At 43.1% G+C, this 16,738-nt stretch overlaps 1 protein-coding gene across 1 annotated transcript in view; it reads left to right on the top strand.

Moving 5' to 3' along the window:
• The window catches only part of P2RX3 (purinergic receptor P2X 3), a 95,881-nt gene extending 93,963 nt beyond the window's left edge, over positions 1–1,918 (top strand). Inside the window, exon 12 of the mRNA XM_083145378.1 lies at positions 1,667–1,918. Within this exon, the coding sequence (XP_083001504.1) occupies positions 1,667–1,783 (117 nt within the window). The 3' untranslated portion in view covers positions 1,784–1,918. The remainder of the gene's footprint in view (positions 1–1,666) is intronic.
• The last annotated feature ends 14,820 nt before the right edge of the window (positions 1,919–16,738 follow it).

The raw sequence follows: 16,738 nt of genomic DNA, 5'->3' as shown, positions 1-16,738 counted from the left end.
GAAATGAGTTTTTCATGATTTCTTTTTAAAACAAATTGTTCTTCCTTCCTTATCCATGTCAGCATAGAGTGTATACAATAGTATGCCGGGTATAGCAAGGCACCGAGCCTGAAGCATGGCGAGCAGACGCATTACACAAATTGGGGGTCCATGTTGACATATGCCGACATAGACATCAACATTCATAAAAAACACGGATACCTTTTCCTGTGTCGACTTTTTCCAGTTTGATCTTTTGCTTGTGTTGACCTTTTCTTAAGATCACAAATTAAATACCATTATCTGTGATGTCAACTGAAGTAAATGACTGATCCCTACTGCTAGACCTCTCCGTAATGCTATTTCTGTCCTTAGAAACCCCCCCACAATGTCATACAGGGGGTTCCCAGCTCTGCAATTCCTGTAACATAATTATAAAGATAACACTATTTAGATTCTGTAAGTTTCTTATCAAGCGCAGCTTAATAAGCACTATTTTTTTTTATAGTCATATACAATTAGAATAATAAACAATTTTATAGTGCTTGTATACTTTTTATCTTGATGAGCACACATTGTCACCTCAAAATAGAATATTTGAGTACATACAGGCAATTTCACATATGCCCCTTGTGGTCAGGGCAGGTATGTGTACATGTCGACTGTGTTGACATTCAGGTAAAAAAACCTGTGAAAACCCCATGTTGACCTTTTGCCTGTCGACCTAGACGTTGGCGAACTAATGACCTGTCGATCTAATAACCTTTTGACCTTTTCCATGTCGTCCTTTACCCACGTCAACCTAATGGTGTCGACCAAATGACTGTCGACATCATGCTGTAGACCAAATGATCCCAACCCATTGTAACAACTTGCTACAATATTCATGGAATACAGAATGGGGTCCATGTGGTAGATTTACTAAAAACTAAAAAAAAAAAAATGTGGTTGTGATGCCTTTAGCAGCCAATACGATTCTAGCTATCATTTCTCTATTGCATCTTAGAAAATGAAATCTGATTCGTTGTCATGGGCAACACCTCCACTTGTTTGTTTTAGAAGCTTTAGTAAATCCACCCCTGTGTACATAACAAGCTAATTAAACGTAATGTAAGCAGAGGACATTGTTTTATGTTAATGTGTTATTTTCTTGTGTTCATACATTAAGGCAGTTTTTACGGTTGTTATCGAAAATAATTAATTTCAAACAAATTATTGTGCAGGTTGAGTATCCCTTTTTTCCGAAATACTCGGGACCACGAGCAATTTGGGATAAGGGATTTTTTCGGATTTCGTAATATATTATTCTGAATATTCTGAAAAACCAAGTTTTTTTTGGAATATTTCGGTTTTTGGATTATATGGGAGATCCGACCTGTAGTATACTTCTGTGACTTGTTCTTTATGTATTTGTATATGTGTTTGATGTATTCTGTATTGCATTTTGTATGCATTTTTCCAGCAGTTTTGTTTTAAAGAGAAAAAAAATACTGTTGTATTGCACTTTCTGTTGTATTTATTTTTTCTTTAAATTACACATAGGTGGAAAGGTACATTAAGTATTAAATGCAATAAAAACAACATAATATGGCAGGAAACACTGGGCCATGCATGCGTTTGCATGAGTTTTGCATAATAACGTAATTACTTTTAACTTATTTTGTATTCACTTATATTTGTCTCCTAGATTTCCGATGCTAGCCCATCTTTCGGCAGGCACCTGTTTAAAAGTGACCAGACCCTAGCTGGTCGCGGAGATGAGAAAAGGTCAACAGACTCTGGTGCTTTCTCAATAGGTTTATAGGCCTGAACTGACCAACAACTGTTTTCCAAAGATCCTTATAGCCATTCTATATATAGACCTGGCTCTTGTTTCCTATTCATTTTTCTATTGTATATCTTCCATGCTAAACTTGCAAAATTCCTCACCCAAAACCCGGTCATTATTATTGTCTGGCACACCTACCACCTCTATGTCATGTTGACAATTGTTCAACTTATATGGGGAAAATGTTCTTTTTATGCATATTTATGGCTGATCAGTCTCAAAAACATCCATTTTGTGAAATTTTATGAAATATTTAAAATGGTGTCCTTGGAACACGTAGTGGCTGCTGAGAAGATGAACATGGCAACTTGAATCTTGTTTGCCTAAGGCATGTGAGCCTAAACCATGCTATACTGTACTTTAAGCACTTATTTGAATGTTAGTCATTTTCCCATCGCACAGTAGATTTATGTGCACTGGTATTTTGGGATATGTGCAGTACAAAGAAATTCTGTTTAGAATATGGCTGAACCTAAATGTAGAAAAAAGCTAAATAATCACACACACACACACACACACACACACACACAAAGAAAGAAAACAGTGCGCAAGGGGTTAATATTAATGAATGTCAATTAAGGAACTAGAAAAAAGTTCCCAAAGAGTTAATATTCAGCAAGACTCATAAGGAACCAATCGTCCCAGCAAGTGTGGTTTCCTCAATATCTAAGAACACAGTTATCGCCTGTCATTCTATGTTGCACTAAGGTTTAATTAAAACTGGCTGCTCTGTAATCAACCCCGCAGGCAGAAAAAAAATCTAAAACAAAAGAAACGGGCGCTCCATAGTACAGTTACCAGCGATTAAAAATCATTTTTTTATTGCAAAGACAATCCACAGAAGGGTTGGGGTCATGTACCAAAGAGGGCGGCATACAGTTACCGCAGTTGTACAGCATAAAAGACAGTGCACAGCACCTTTACCAGCATTGGAGCAGTTATACTCGCCAGAACTCCACGATCACAACCATGCTAGGCCACGTCCTACACGTTTGTCATGGAGACTTCGTCAGAGGGCTTCTGATTGTCATCAGTGGCATTTTCATATATATATATACAAAACTATATATATATATATATATATATATATATATATATATATATATATATATATATATATATATATATATGCAAGCAGGAGATCCGGCACTCAGGCAGAGAGTGTAGAACAATAATAGGCGGCACTCACTGTATTTTTACTCACCTTGACAAAGGGGCGCCAGAGCCCCGAAACGTTGGTGTCTATTTCCATCACTAAAAGCCTGTTTGAAAATCCTTGGAGTGCCGCCTATTATTGTTCTACCTGCCTTGATTGTTTGGAGGGCACCGAGGTCCAGTGTTTGGAGAGGGGAGAGTGCCGGACCGCACCCAGCTTGTATATATATATATATATATATCTATCCTCATGATAAATATAAACAGACGGTTCCTGGAGCTTGGGATCCCCAAAGAAACAGACGGCACTCAATAGGCTGGATGGAGATCCATTTTTATGTCACATTAATTTAGTGAAACATACATATGGTCAGGTCGACGTTTCGAAGCCGGTGCGGCTTTGTCATCAGGACGAGAAAACAAATAAAGTGCATAAGGTGCTGGATGTGCGGTAAGCCCCGAGTGACGGGTCCTCCATTGCTATATATATATATATATATATATATATATATATATATATATACACACACAATGGTTCAGTGTGCCTACTGACAGGAAGTCTGCAGTGCATAGAATAAGTCTTCCCCCAATAGTCACAATTCTACCTCCAACATTTCCAGCATATTAATATTTGTTGATGCAAAAAGTAGCTTTTTTCTTTTCGCTGATTTGTATTTAGCCTTTGCAGTGATTTTACAAGTGGCTACTACTACTACTACTTTTTACAAACCTGTATTGACTTCTCACAACAAAGACAATAGAATGTAGGACTGCTGTATTTTGATGTTTTAAAAAGAGCTTTGCTGCTTCAGTATGCTAATGCAGTCTGTAAGTTATTTTCTTTTTGCTGTTGAGAGCCACCTCACGGGTGCCGGATGGGGCTCCGACAGTGGGGATCCTGACAGTCACTATACCGACGTTGGGATCCCAACTGCCGGTGCTCTGACAGGGGGGGATCCCGACTCACAGGGGCTATTCTCCCTTGTGGGGGTCTACAACCCCCATAGTGGAAGAATAGAACCTGTGGCGAGCGTAGCGAGCCACCAGTCCCGCAATGTGGCGAGCACAGTGAGCTCACAAGGGGCTTCTTTGTGCTCGCCCCCCTGTCGGAGCACCGGCAGTTGGGATACTGACTGTCGGGATCCCCACTGTCTGAGCCCCATACCACACCCCACCTCACATGCAGACTGGATGATAGTACTTAATGTTGATGTAATCGTATTAAAACATTTTTCTTTCAGAACTTTTAAGTTCTACATGTCACGCTATATACATCAAAGGAGCGATTCCCTGATGCCAATCCAATAGAGAGTTCAATAATTTATGATTTCTCAGGAGATCTGGAAAATCGATCATGTAAATAATCCCCAAATTGACAATCCTTATGATTTTTAGGTCGGAATTGTCAAATGGATAGAGAGCAAAATGCTGGATTTTGCCGATCACCGGAAACCAAGGGGTATGGATCATTGGATAGACAGCAACTAGGTTGACAAGCATTAGATCGACACCACTAGGTCAACATGCATTATGGTCGACATGACTGAAGGTCAACATGTAGGAAGGTCAACATGACTAACTGTCAACATGGGTTAGGTCAACCGTCAACAAAAGCATTAAGTCGACATGGCGAAGGTCAACAGTCGAAAGATCAACGTGGGGTTTTCCACTTTTTTTTTTACCGAATTTCGACACAGTTGACAAGGACACTGAAATGTAGCACAGCTGAAAAACCCCTTGTCGACCTTTTGACTGTTGACCTTCGTCATGTCAAAATAATGCTTGTGTTGACCTAATGACCTGTTGACCTAACCCATGTCAACTTTCAGTCATATCGACCTTAATGCATGTCGGTGTCGACCTAATGTTTGTCAATCTAATGCTTGTAGACCTCGTGACCGTATCCCAAACCAAGTATTGGCAGAACTGGGAATTGCCGGGACTACATCCGACATCTAACTGGCTTGAATCAGCCAGCAACACGTGAAATTAGAAATAATGACTTATTTTCTGTTTATATTTGTATAAGATAAATACATCTAATAATATTGCCTATTATTTACATAGCATCAGCTAATGTTCATCTAAATAATAAAATATATGCAATGAATTATATTTGTTGTGTATATATTTGCTTTTGAAAATATTGTATGGAAAGTGTAATAATAATAATAATCATGATAAAAAAACAACCCATACGCAAGACATTTGGGACATCTCTAACGGTCACTTTGGGGACAATTTATTTCTGTGCTATTCACAGTAATGGTGTCTGGCTGTACACATTACTGTGAGGACCCTGAGTTCAAACAGCATGTGCATTTATATTTGCCTATCGCTCAACTCAGCCTTAATAGGGGCAGTGTTTATAGCTCCGCACAACGTCCCGTAGTCGTACAGATTCTGGGATCACACAATAAGCACACAATAGCAAGGTACAATGGCACATTTATTACATACACAGTAATTATAAATGCAAACCATAACCACATTATGTACATTATATACAGGTAGCATTAACATTGCACACAGTTAGGACTACACTAATAAAAAAAAAAAAAAAACACTAGTCAGTCCATACAGTCGGCCGGCACACTAATATTCTTTTAGACCAAAACGCCGGGTCGCACCCGGCTTTTTGGACCCTGGTTGAAGCCGGGTGCGACCCGGCGTTTAGGGGCATTTACACCGGACGGGCTTAAACGCCCGCACCCCCCTCCCGCCCCTTCCCGGCGCTTGAAGATGACAGCGCGATGTCATCTTCAAGCGCCGATCGACGCCGCCGTACCCGGAACGCTGCTGGGGGCAGCCCAGCACTAAGGTAAGCTGCTAGGCTGCCCCCAGTCCCCGCGCGCACCCCCCGCCATTGGACAGGAGGTGAATGGATGCTGCACACAGGCATCCGTTCACCTCCCTCCCCCGCCGTTGCTGCTGTCTGCAGAGTATAGCAGACAGCAGCGCCGGCTGTCAGTTTCAGACTGACAATCAGTCCAACCTGCGGACGCTGCAGTCCGCAGGTTGGAGGTTCCCCATTCATGTAAATGGGAGCCGGGTCATCTGACCCGGCGTTCCCATTTACACCGCCCTCTACCCAGGTCCTAGCCGTGTTCTACCCAGGTCAGGACCTGGGTAGAAGTCCCGTGTAAAGGGACACGGCGTAAGGGATTTACACCGCCGAAGATCCGGGTCTGACCCGCCGCTGACCTGGATTTTTCGGCGGTGTAAAAGGGGTATAACTGTGCACCTTGGGCGCCTTCCTATGGAACGACTAGCCCTGGCTGTGTCTTGCTGTTGGGTGTAGTCTGCTGCTAGGGCTAGTGGGGCAGCAGCTCTCTCCATGGTACCTGGCCCAGCAAGGTTGGACTGGAATGAACACAATTCCAGACAACCAGAGCCCCTTTTCATTCCCTTTTTATTCCTCAGTTCTGTGCAGGGAATGGCTGGAACTTGGATGTAAATAATCTTGAATTCTAAGATGTAAATATCCCGTAAGCAGCTTGGCTTCCTGCTGTTCGGGGGTCTGGAGTCAGCCTGTGTTCCAGGACGTCGGTGAACTGGGCTGAAAACTAAGGTAAGAAAGTGTCTGGTAGTCACTGGGCTACATTTAAGAATGCATGTGTAGCAGTGGCGGGCTGAGCCCGGGGGGACAGGGTGCCATGTGCCCCTGGGCCGCTTTATTGATAAGTGCTGCGGCCTTGCTAGTGCTGCAGCCTCAGTGTCCGGCAACAAGATCAGGTAATAGCATCTGTACAGGCGGAGCAGCCTGTGGTGTCCTGTTACTATACAGGGGGAGCTGCTTGTGGTGTCCTGTTATTATTATTACAATTATTATAAAAGGGGAGCAGCCTGTGATGTACTGTTATTTATTATACAGGGGGAGCTGCCTGTGGTATTATTATTATACTCCAGCATATATATATAATCCAGTTGGTATAATCAAATCCAGGCTTAATCTCTTTTTTTTTTATTAAACAAAAAACCTATGTTTAACAATGTGCTGTTACTTATGGGCCAGTGCTCTAGACTTTCCCCCCGGGCTAGAAGTAAGCCAGCCCCTGATGTGTAGCCCCCCATTTCTTGGGTTTGAGCCTGCATGGCTTAGGGATGACTACCCTCTGATGTTCCTGGGGCAGACAACATGAGGATCATCACAGTTATAGCTTATTACGGTAGGAAATCTATGCTTCTTTTTTTATTGATCACCTCTATGAAGATGCAAGGAAATCTTAGCAATGGATCAACATGGCAGTATGCTTTCAGTACTTCAGTGAACTGATTTCCCCCTATATAACACGAGATCTTTTATATTTGAGAGACATAGCACATACATTACATCTTAGCAGTCAGTGGCGTAACTATAAACTGTGCTCCCCAAGCCAAATTAGTTTCAGGCCCCCCTTATAATGCATCTTGCACATTACGCCACACACCATTATGCCAATTACACTATACAGTATGTCACATATTGTAATGTCTCTTACACTATATGTCACACCACAGGTAAATAAACCTGTACCAGCAGCAACTTCCGCACGGAGTTGAGCAGCACGAGAGGAAGGGACAGCATCTCACATCCTCCATGCCACCCTAAAGCAGCACTGGCTGAGTGACTGTGTGCCACTGCATTAAATAGCCAGTCCCTGGGTGAGCAGTGCTGATGCTGCACATGCTTTGTTACCGCACAGACAGTCTGTGGCGCAGCTACATTAGTAAATCCTTCTAGCACTGGTGGCCAGGCAAAATAAAGCAGGGAGAGAGGCACTTATAAGTGATGCCACATGCAGGGGAGGATTAGGAACTAAAAGTGGCCCTGGAAAATTTCTGGAAGTGGCCTCATGTGGGTGGCACAAAATCAACAATGGGTGGAGCCAGCAGAGTGGCTTTTCACTAACAGCAGTGCTCGAAGTGTAATTTTGAGGTGGGACTATGGAAAAGTGAAGGCTGTAATTATGCCCATACTCCAGAAAAAGTGGGTGTGGCCACTCAAAGGGGGCATATACTTAAGTGCAGGGCATAAAGTGGTCATGCAGAGGTGGGGGGGGACTCATTTATTTATGCCACCGAATTACACCCCATCCCCTCCCCCCATTAGGCAGAGACAGGGCCAGTGGTAGGGTTTTTGGCATCCCCCTGCAAACTACAATGCTTTCCTGTAAGAATTACTATGCAGGGCCAATGTGGAGGTTAAAATGTTCTACCTCACCATTAGAGGTGGTGGAACTCAGTTCCACCCCGTTCCCCCTCACTTTAACCCCTGCTAAGTGTCCTACTACCTCCAAGTCTGTCTGTTGTTACCCAGTTTGTGTTACACTGTCTACTATTGTAAAGCACAACGGAATCTGCTGCGCTATATAAGAAACTGTTAATAAATAAGTGTAGTGTGCTACACTATATACCCCTTATGTGCATTATACACCACAATAGTAGGACCCCTTATCCTATCTAGCACTAGTGCCCCTTACACATTATGCCACATGGAATGAGCAAAAATTCAAATTACACCACACAGTAAAAGCCAAATATCACATTGCGCTGCACAGTAGGAGCTAAACATCACATTAAGCCACACAGTAGGAGCCAAAAATTTGTGTGGCAAGAGAAGTTAGCGTTAGGCTGCAGCAGGGAAAGTGACAGCCATTCTGCGGTGGGGAAGATGATGGCTAGTCTGGGGCAGGGAAGGTGGTGGCTAGGCTGCAGTGGGGTAGGTGATGGCTAGGCTGCAGCGAGAAGGTGACGGCTAGGCTGTTGTGGGGAAGGTGGTGGCTAGGCTGTGGCTGGGAAGGGGATGGCTTGGCTGAGGCGGGGAAGGTGATGGCTAGGCTGCGGCGGGGAAGGTGATGGCTAGGCTGCAGCGGGGAAGGTGATGGCTAGGTTGCAGGGGAGGGTGCGGCTAGGCTGCAGCAGTTGAGGTGATAGCTAGGCTGCAGCAGGGGAGGTGATGGTTAGGCTGTGGTATTAGGGCTATAGTTGGGCTGATTTGCAGTCAGCTGACTATTAAATCACCCCATCCCCGCTGCTGTCACAGTGCGGTATAGCCAGCCATGGCCTGTCAATAACCCCTCTTACCTCAGCCTGTAGTAAGTTAAATACGTCTTGTGGTGGCAGTGTTGAAGCGTGTGAGTGCAGTTCTCGTGGTCAGAGAGGTGTGCAGCTAAGAGAGTCTGAGGGAGCACAGAGCTGGGAGTCAGGGACAGGCATCAGGGAGAGAGGGTGCAGCACAGGAAATGAGTCAGGGATTCAGGCGTTTTCCAGTATCCTTGATTTACATGCAGCCGCTTTTTTTCCTCAGTGGTCCCCGCAGATCCCACGGCGCTGGCTCCCCCAAGCCACCGCAGGGTCTGCTTCATTATAGTTTTGCCACTGTTAGCAGTCCACAATTTAGATCACTTTTTTGTAGAAAAATCTTTTGCTGATCAGAAACTTTTTATTGGTCATAAGACATCCTGACCAATTTTTAATTTTACCATTTATTCTTTCCCAGGAGCACCATCAGCTCTGCTGGTCCTCAGTACTGGGAGGGGTGTGGCCAACTTGGGGAGGCGTGGCCAGAACCCCTCTTTACAAAATATATGTCAGCATTCCGCACAGCCACCAAAGATGTTCTTCACACAATGGGCCTGACTCAAACCTGTTTGCTAGGCTTGCATGAACAGAGGCGAAATCATTTGATGGTCGCTGACCTTTGAATAATTTCTGCAGCCTTCACTCAGAAAAGTAAGTCCATACTTACTTTTCAGATGTCTGCTACCCGCCGAATTGGGGGCAGGCATCATTCTCAAGGGAATGCCCAGCGTTTTTATGGGGATGCCCATTAAACGCTGGGAGATACCTTGCTGCTGACCCCTGCCTACCTGCAGCCCTCCCTTTCTGGAGGGAACGAACAATTGGCGAGTGTGAAACTCACCAAAGCCATAAGTTCCCGGGGTTTGCGCATCATCAGGAACAGAGCCGAATTTGGTTCATAACGAACAAGTCTGAGTTCGCCTCCGATATGCGGGATGTAATGAAGTATGTTTCCTAAAGCATAACATTAGCTACCTTACTAGCTTTCAAAGCATTTGCTTCGAGCGGGCTTGCTTATATAGATTTAAAAGGCTAACTACTCATCTTTGAGGTGAAGTACCGCCAGTGACCACTAGAGGCCACTCAATGGACCAAATTACAGAAACATTACATTAACAGAAAGTGAAAGCAAAATGACCTGTTTCAAACTTGCTGGATATGGAGAGAGTGAGTGATTCTGACAGGCTTTTAACTAGTTTTACATATATCTATTCATGTCTTTACAATGAAAGCAACTTATGTTTTGCCTAATTGAGCAAACACAGTACACTGTTAAAAACAGTAATTCATTTTGCAGTGCTGTTCCTCTTCTCAATTCACAACTTCATGGTGTAACCTCTAGAAAGCGGGTGGCTGATAGAGGATATAGAACATAATATGATTTCATGTGACCTGATCACAACACAAGCTACAGTTAAAATATGGATTGAACATTTACAACCCAACTATAAATATCAATTATACCAAATCCAATCACTCAGGTGCCTTCAGTATTCTTCTTCACTCAGGTGCCTTTAGGAAATTCATAGAGAAAGAGCTAGGCTAGAGCTGAAATAACAAGCAAAGACACAGAAATGTCTTTTTTTCTAAAATATTATACTTACCAATCACATTTGGTATAAAAAAGCAAGGCGTATAATATGTGCAGGTAATATATGTGGACCTTGGGGCAATCTGAGGAAAATATGTGGCCTTATTTAGAATCTCTGATTTAGGAGGTAATTTGTAAGAAGGTCATAATAAAACCCTTATGTAGCTTTCACATCACATAAAACATTTTGAAACGTTTTGAAAAACTGTAATTTTAAATGGTATTTTAAACGGGTCTAGAGTTCATATTGCAGCAGATTACCATTTAAAAATACCGTTTAAGTTCCATTCACATCACCAGTCAAGCCGTTTAACCTCTGAACACGTTTCTACCCACAGCTTATTTCCTGGTTCAGGGAAGGGACACAAGACAAGGGACAGCCTATCACAGTGCTCTAACCTTTATTTTTTACTAAATACCATTTCAGTGCCATTCAGACAGCACAAAAAACGGCTCTGAATTGGCTTTAAAACGGGTAGGACTCTGCTTTTTAAACGTGTTGAAATACCAGTTAACTTTAAATGGTATTTCAACTATGACACTTTCACACTGCAGCCTTAAACGTTTTAAAAGGCAAAAAAACGGCAATATACCGTTTTAAAAGTGTGATGTGAAAGCTACATAATTCACATAGACCTGCATTAAAGGTCTATGTGAATAAGACAGTGAGATTTTTGCTGTCTACGATATTGACTATGCGATTTCCCTTGAACTCCCCGGAGGTCAAAACCATACAATCTTGACTATATTTATTTGAGATTTTGACTATATTGTATACAGTCTAGCAGTGGCGGCTCTTACCTCTGCGGAGGATAGGGGCTGTCGCCATGCCACCCCTTCCTTGCTGCTGCTGGTTGCCGCCGCCACCTGCTGGTCCCGTTTGCTGTCATGGGCCCAGCGCATGTGCAATAGATTCTTCGGTACTGCACATGCACTGGTCCCCAGCCTCTATGGGCTGCTTCGGGAGCAGACCATAGAAGCTGAAAGGTTGGGATTTTAATGAATAATATCTGACTCCATTATCTCAATTCTACGGATCATACGAGATCATTTATTCATCAAAGACAGAAATAATACATAAGGTTATGGAGGCATGGGTGATGGGGATCGCTCCTCATCATGGATTACTCTGGGAAGACTGGTTGCATCGTCTCAGCTGCAGGTCTTCAGCCCAGCCCCCTTGCCCTTCAAGATATGGCATCTGACCACCCAGCCAAAGAGAAGCTGTCACAATGGTGGTGATGGCTTAGGGTTTGTTACAGTTTTATACCTGAAAACCTGCTGACTGTTACATATAAGTAATCACCCTAACTAACTATTTAAAAATACATAGACGTATATAGATGATTGACAAGTCTCCTGTAGGTTTTCTCTTCCAGTCCGCTGAGGTAATAGGTTTCCACTGTCGCAATGCAATGTATACTGGGATATCTTTGGATCGTCATATGACTTCTGACAGGAATAGAAAATGTCCTTGCTGGTTTTTAGAAGAAATGTTTTTTACAACTGATGCACAATTAATATAATCAAAATCCATTTTATCAAAGCGTATTCATTGTCCCGGGTCCGATACATGTGCAGTATTATCCTTGGTACTGCACATGTGCAGAACTCGTTTTTATGGGCTGCCCCGCAGCAGCCCATAGAGAGGCATCCAGGAGGGAGGGAACACCTCCACTGCCTTGGGTGACTGGCATGTTGGACTTCCAATAGGAAGTCACTGCCAGTCACAAAGAAGCAAGGGCAGTCTCACAGACTGCATCTGGCTTCACACAGTGGTGGATTTTACCTGGGGGGCTGCATCCCTGCAGCCCATAATTAAAAACCGCCACTGCAGTCTAGTGTTCAAAATTGGCTTTCCAGGGGGCTGAGATCCGGGCGGAGGCAGGTCCCGGGCAGCGTGTGGAGGTCATCCGGGCAGTGGCTGTCAGTGGCGTACAGATAAAGTATACAACATGGGGAACATATATTTGCTGAACTGCGCAGCACCTAGGCAGCCATCAGTGGTACTACTTGGTCACTACAGCAGCCAGATAGTTAAAAACAAGTAAACAGTACACATAAGGACATGACAGTGGGGACAGGAGGCACTCAGCACTCCTGGAAGGATGTGGCGCCATCTTGATCATTGTTACTCACAGGGCAGTGGTGAAAGGGCTCAACAGGTCATCTCCCCTTCAGCACCCACAGGATTTAGCCAGCGTGGATGGATCCTGAAGCTGCCCTACCATGGGGCTGAGGGGGCAGTTTGTAAGGGGCCCTGGCTGGAGGGAAAGACAGCCTGTGAAGGGGGTGGGAGAGTCAGTGGTGCCAGGGGGACTGAGTGAGTCAGTGAGGCCTGGGGCCTTTTCTGGTCTAATGTCCACCGCCCTTCCCCATGCAGGCACCATACCTTCTCCTTCGTTTCTCCTCTGGGGAAGGGGGGATGCCACTGGGTTCACCTTGAGCTGGGACATGTGGGGCAATTGGGCACTCATAGTCCACAATCCAAGTGTTGGGGATCAGTATTGCCAACAGATGGAAGATTATATAAAGATGTATAATAATTCCGAAATTGAGAGGCCATGAATGCTGAATTAAATGAAGTGGAGCAGTTTGCACATCGCAATAAGACTGTATGGTTGTGAGTGCGTTTCGCTTGTCATTTCTGAGCTATTGTTAGAATTATGGAATAAAGTTTATTTTTGGGTCAGTGTTGATGTAGGCGAGTCAGTGTTTCAAGTTATGTCTATAGATCTTTGATACGCTGTGCCTCATTTTTTTTTCGTATTGAGGAAAGGCTAATGAGGAAGCCACAAATGGTGGCCTTATGTGCCTCCCATAGCAAGGAAGGGGCAAAGTCTGAAGTAGCATTGTCAGTGTAAACATTTGTCACTGCGTCATTGATATCAGGAATGTTAGATTTTTTTGAGAAGAAGGGATTCATTTAGACACCACGAGCGAGTGAGAGGAGGTGCATAAGGCGTAGACACTGCACAGTCTATTCTTTCATGCAATGCCGATCCCGCGGGGTGCACCTTAGCGTCGCAAGCTGTATACACACTGGGGTTATTCACTTCGGAAGGGACAATCACTCTAATCACTCTCTAATGGACAAAACCATATGCAATGCAGGTGAGGCTGATGTAACATCTGCAATATCTTATAACAATAAAATACTAAAACTGCTAAACTCTGGGGGTTTAGTGTTCCTTTTGTCAAGGTTACAATATAAGTTAATTTTCTGTCACCAAAGTAAAGACAGAGATTGGAAATCTTCTTGAGGGAGACAGTGTAATAGCAGATCATATTAATAATTATTTCTGCTCAATATTCACTGCTGAAAGAAAGGGTAAGGGGCCACAGTTAAATCGCAAGTATAGTCAGAAAAATGAGTGTGAAACAACTGCATTTACAGTACAGAGAAAAAAGTCCTAACAGAACTCTCAAACCTGATACTGGATAAATCAATGGGGCCAGATAGGATACATCCAAGGATACTAAAAGAGCTTAAAGGGGAGCTGGTAAAACCATTAACAGAACTCTTCAACCAGTCATTAGCTACTGGAGTAATCCCAGAGGACTGGAAAACAGGGAATGTAGTTCCACTGAACAAAAGTGGAAGCAAGGAAAAGGTAAGCAACTAGCAACCAGTGAGCCTTACATCAGTAGTAGGGAAACTGATGGACACACTCTTAAAATAAAGAGTTGTAGAATATCTCCAATAAACCAGCAACTTATGGGATCTTAAACAGCATGGGTTTACTGGGGGAAGATCATGTCAAACAAATCGTATTTACTTTTTTTGACTGGGTGACTAAAGTAATAGATCAAGGTGGGGCTGTGGGTCTAGCTTATCTAGACTTTAGTAAGGCTTTTGAAACTGTCCAACATCGCAGATTGTTAAATAAACTTGAAAGCTTGGGATCGGATTCTAAGATATTTGAATGGATAAGATCTTGGTTGCACGACAGAAAACAGAGAGTTGTAGTAAACAGAGTACAGTCAAAGGAGGGAAATGTTACAAGTGGAGTACCACAGGGATCTGTACTTGGACCAGTGTTTTTTAATATCTTTATTGGTGATATTGCAAATGGTACTGAGGGTAACATTTGCATTTTTGCAGATTACACAAAGGTATCCAACAGGGTAGACACACTAGGTGAGGTAAACAAATGATTGATGATCTAGGTAGATTAGAGGAATGGTCAAGAGCATTGCAACTACAGTTTAATGGCAGAAAATGCAAAATCATGCTCTGGGAGTCTCAAAAATCCAAAGACTAAATATAGTATAAATGGCAATATAATGGAAACCACTGAAGAAGAGAGGGATCTAGATGTCCCTATTTCATGGGATTTAAAGGCAGGTAGGCAATGTAAGAAGGCAATGAAGAAGGCAAGTCAGATGCTTGGTTGCATAGGGAGAGAAATCAGCAGTAGAAATAAAGAAGTAATAATGCCACTGTATAGGCCATTGGTACGACCTCATCTGAAGTCATGTGTTCAGTTCTGGAGGCCATATCTCTAGAAGGATATAAATACATTAGAGACTGTACAAAGAAGGGCAACAAAAATGGTGCATGGCCTACATCACAAAACGTACCAGGAAAGACTAAAAGATCTTAATATATATAGTATATATAGTTTAGAGCAGAGAAGGGAAAGGGGGGACATGTTAGAAACTTTCAAATATATCAAGGGTTTTAACAAGGTACACGTGGGAGACATTCTTCACAGGAAGAGGAGCAATAGAACACGAGGACATGCACTGAAACTAGGGGAGGAAGATTCAGGGGAAATTTGAGGAAAAATTACTTCACAGAAAGGGTAGTGGATAAGAGGAATAGCCTCCCATCAAAGGTGGCAGAGGCAAATACAGTAGAGCAATGTAAACATGCTTGTGATAGGCATATTGATATTCTTACAAAGAAATAAGGATAAACTGGTTTAAGATAATAGGTTTAAAAAAGGGGCAGACTAGATGGGCCATGGGGTTCTTATCTGCTGTCAAATTCTATGTTTCTATGCCCAGCTGTCTAAACCCAACTTCTGATGCTGTCCACTGTGTGATATCATCAAAGTTAATCCCTTTCATCATGCCCATGGCAATACTGTAAACAGTGGCATAAGCTTGTCCCAGTTTCCCGGAGGCGAGATAAATATTGGTTCCCCCCCATTCACACACCCATAGCACCTTATATAAATATATGTATGTATGTTATGTATATTATGTTTAAAATAAAGATACTGTGACAGCTATGGTCCTGCTAGGAGGGGAATCAGCCACAGAAGTGATATCAACGGCTTTCAATTAACCGATTCAAACTTGCAGGGGAGGAGAGGTGCCCCCTTGGGAGCAGGAGCCCGGCGGCAGATGACTCCATTGCCTCCCAGAGTTCCGCCTCTGACTGTAAACATGTAAATAGCAAATCACATGCAACTTTGTAGCATAGTAATGTTTTGTGGTGGATTACACTTCACTCTTTAGTGTTATTGCTCCTTTAATAAACTGCTTTATGCCATTCATTTATATCTGGTTTTACTAGCTTAAATAAAAAACCAGAGGATGATGTATTCACAAATATATACAGCTCTGTGTTTGTATCTATTAAAGAAAGCATTACAAATTAATATTGTGGCACCAATGGGGCTTCATAAAAATATTCAATAAAAATATCAATCTGCAGATCCATTGAGATTCTGAATAAATTTTTCGTCCACCTCTCTAGTCAGTGGAGGGATAAAAGTAACCACAATTTTGTATCTCAAAGCATAGCCAGATTAAGGAGGGAATGCAGCACATACTGTGCTCTGGGCCTCCCTTTGCTAGAAGCCCCCCCAGCTGTAGTGCACTGACATCCCTAGCTGTTCCTCTTATGCAGCAGCAGGACCAGGTAGTCAGAATTCAAGCAGAAGTGCAGGTTTCATGAGCTGGAGCTGGAATGGGTCATATTGGGAGATATGCATAATCATATGTAATGTAACCAACCACCACCACCACCACCTTAACTGCGGACCACCTGTCTTAAGTTCTCCGGGCACCCCCAAGGCCAGGGCTGCCATCATAAATTGGACTGCCAAAATAGGCAGCCCCCCACCCCTATTGTTACAACAAATATTATAGTTAGGATCAAGGCTTTA

This window comes from Crinia signifera, chromosome 6 (assembly GCF_055691185.1).
Source record: "Crinia signifera chromosome 6, ASM5569118v1, whole genome shotgun sequence".
Taxonomy (NCBI): Eukaryota; Metazoa; Chordata; class Amphibia; order Anura; family Myobatrachidae; genus Crinia; species Crinia signifera.
This window is presented reverse-complemented; position numbering and strand designations above follow the sequence as displayed.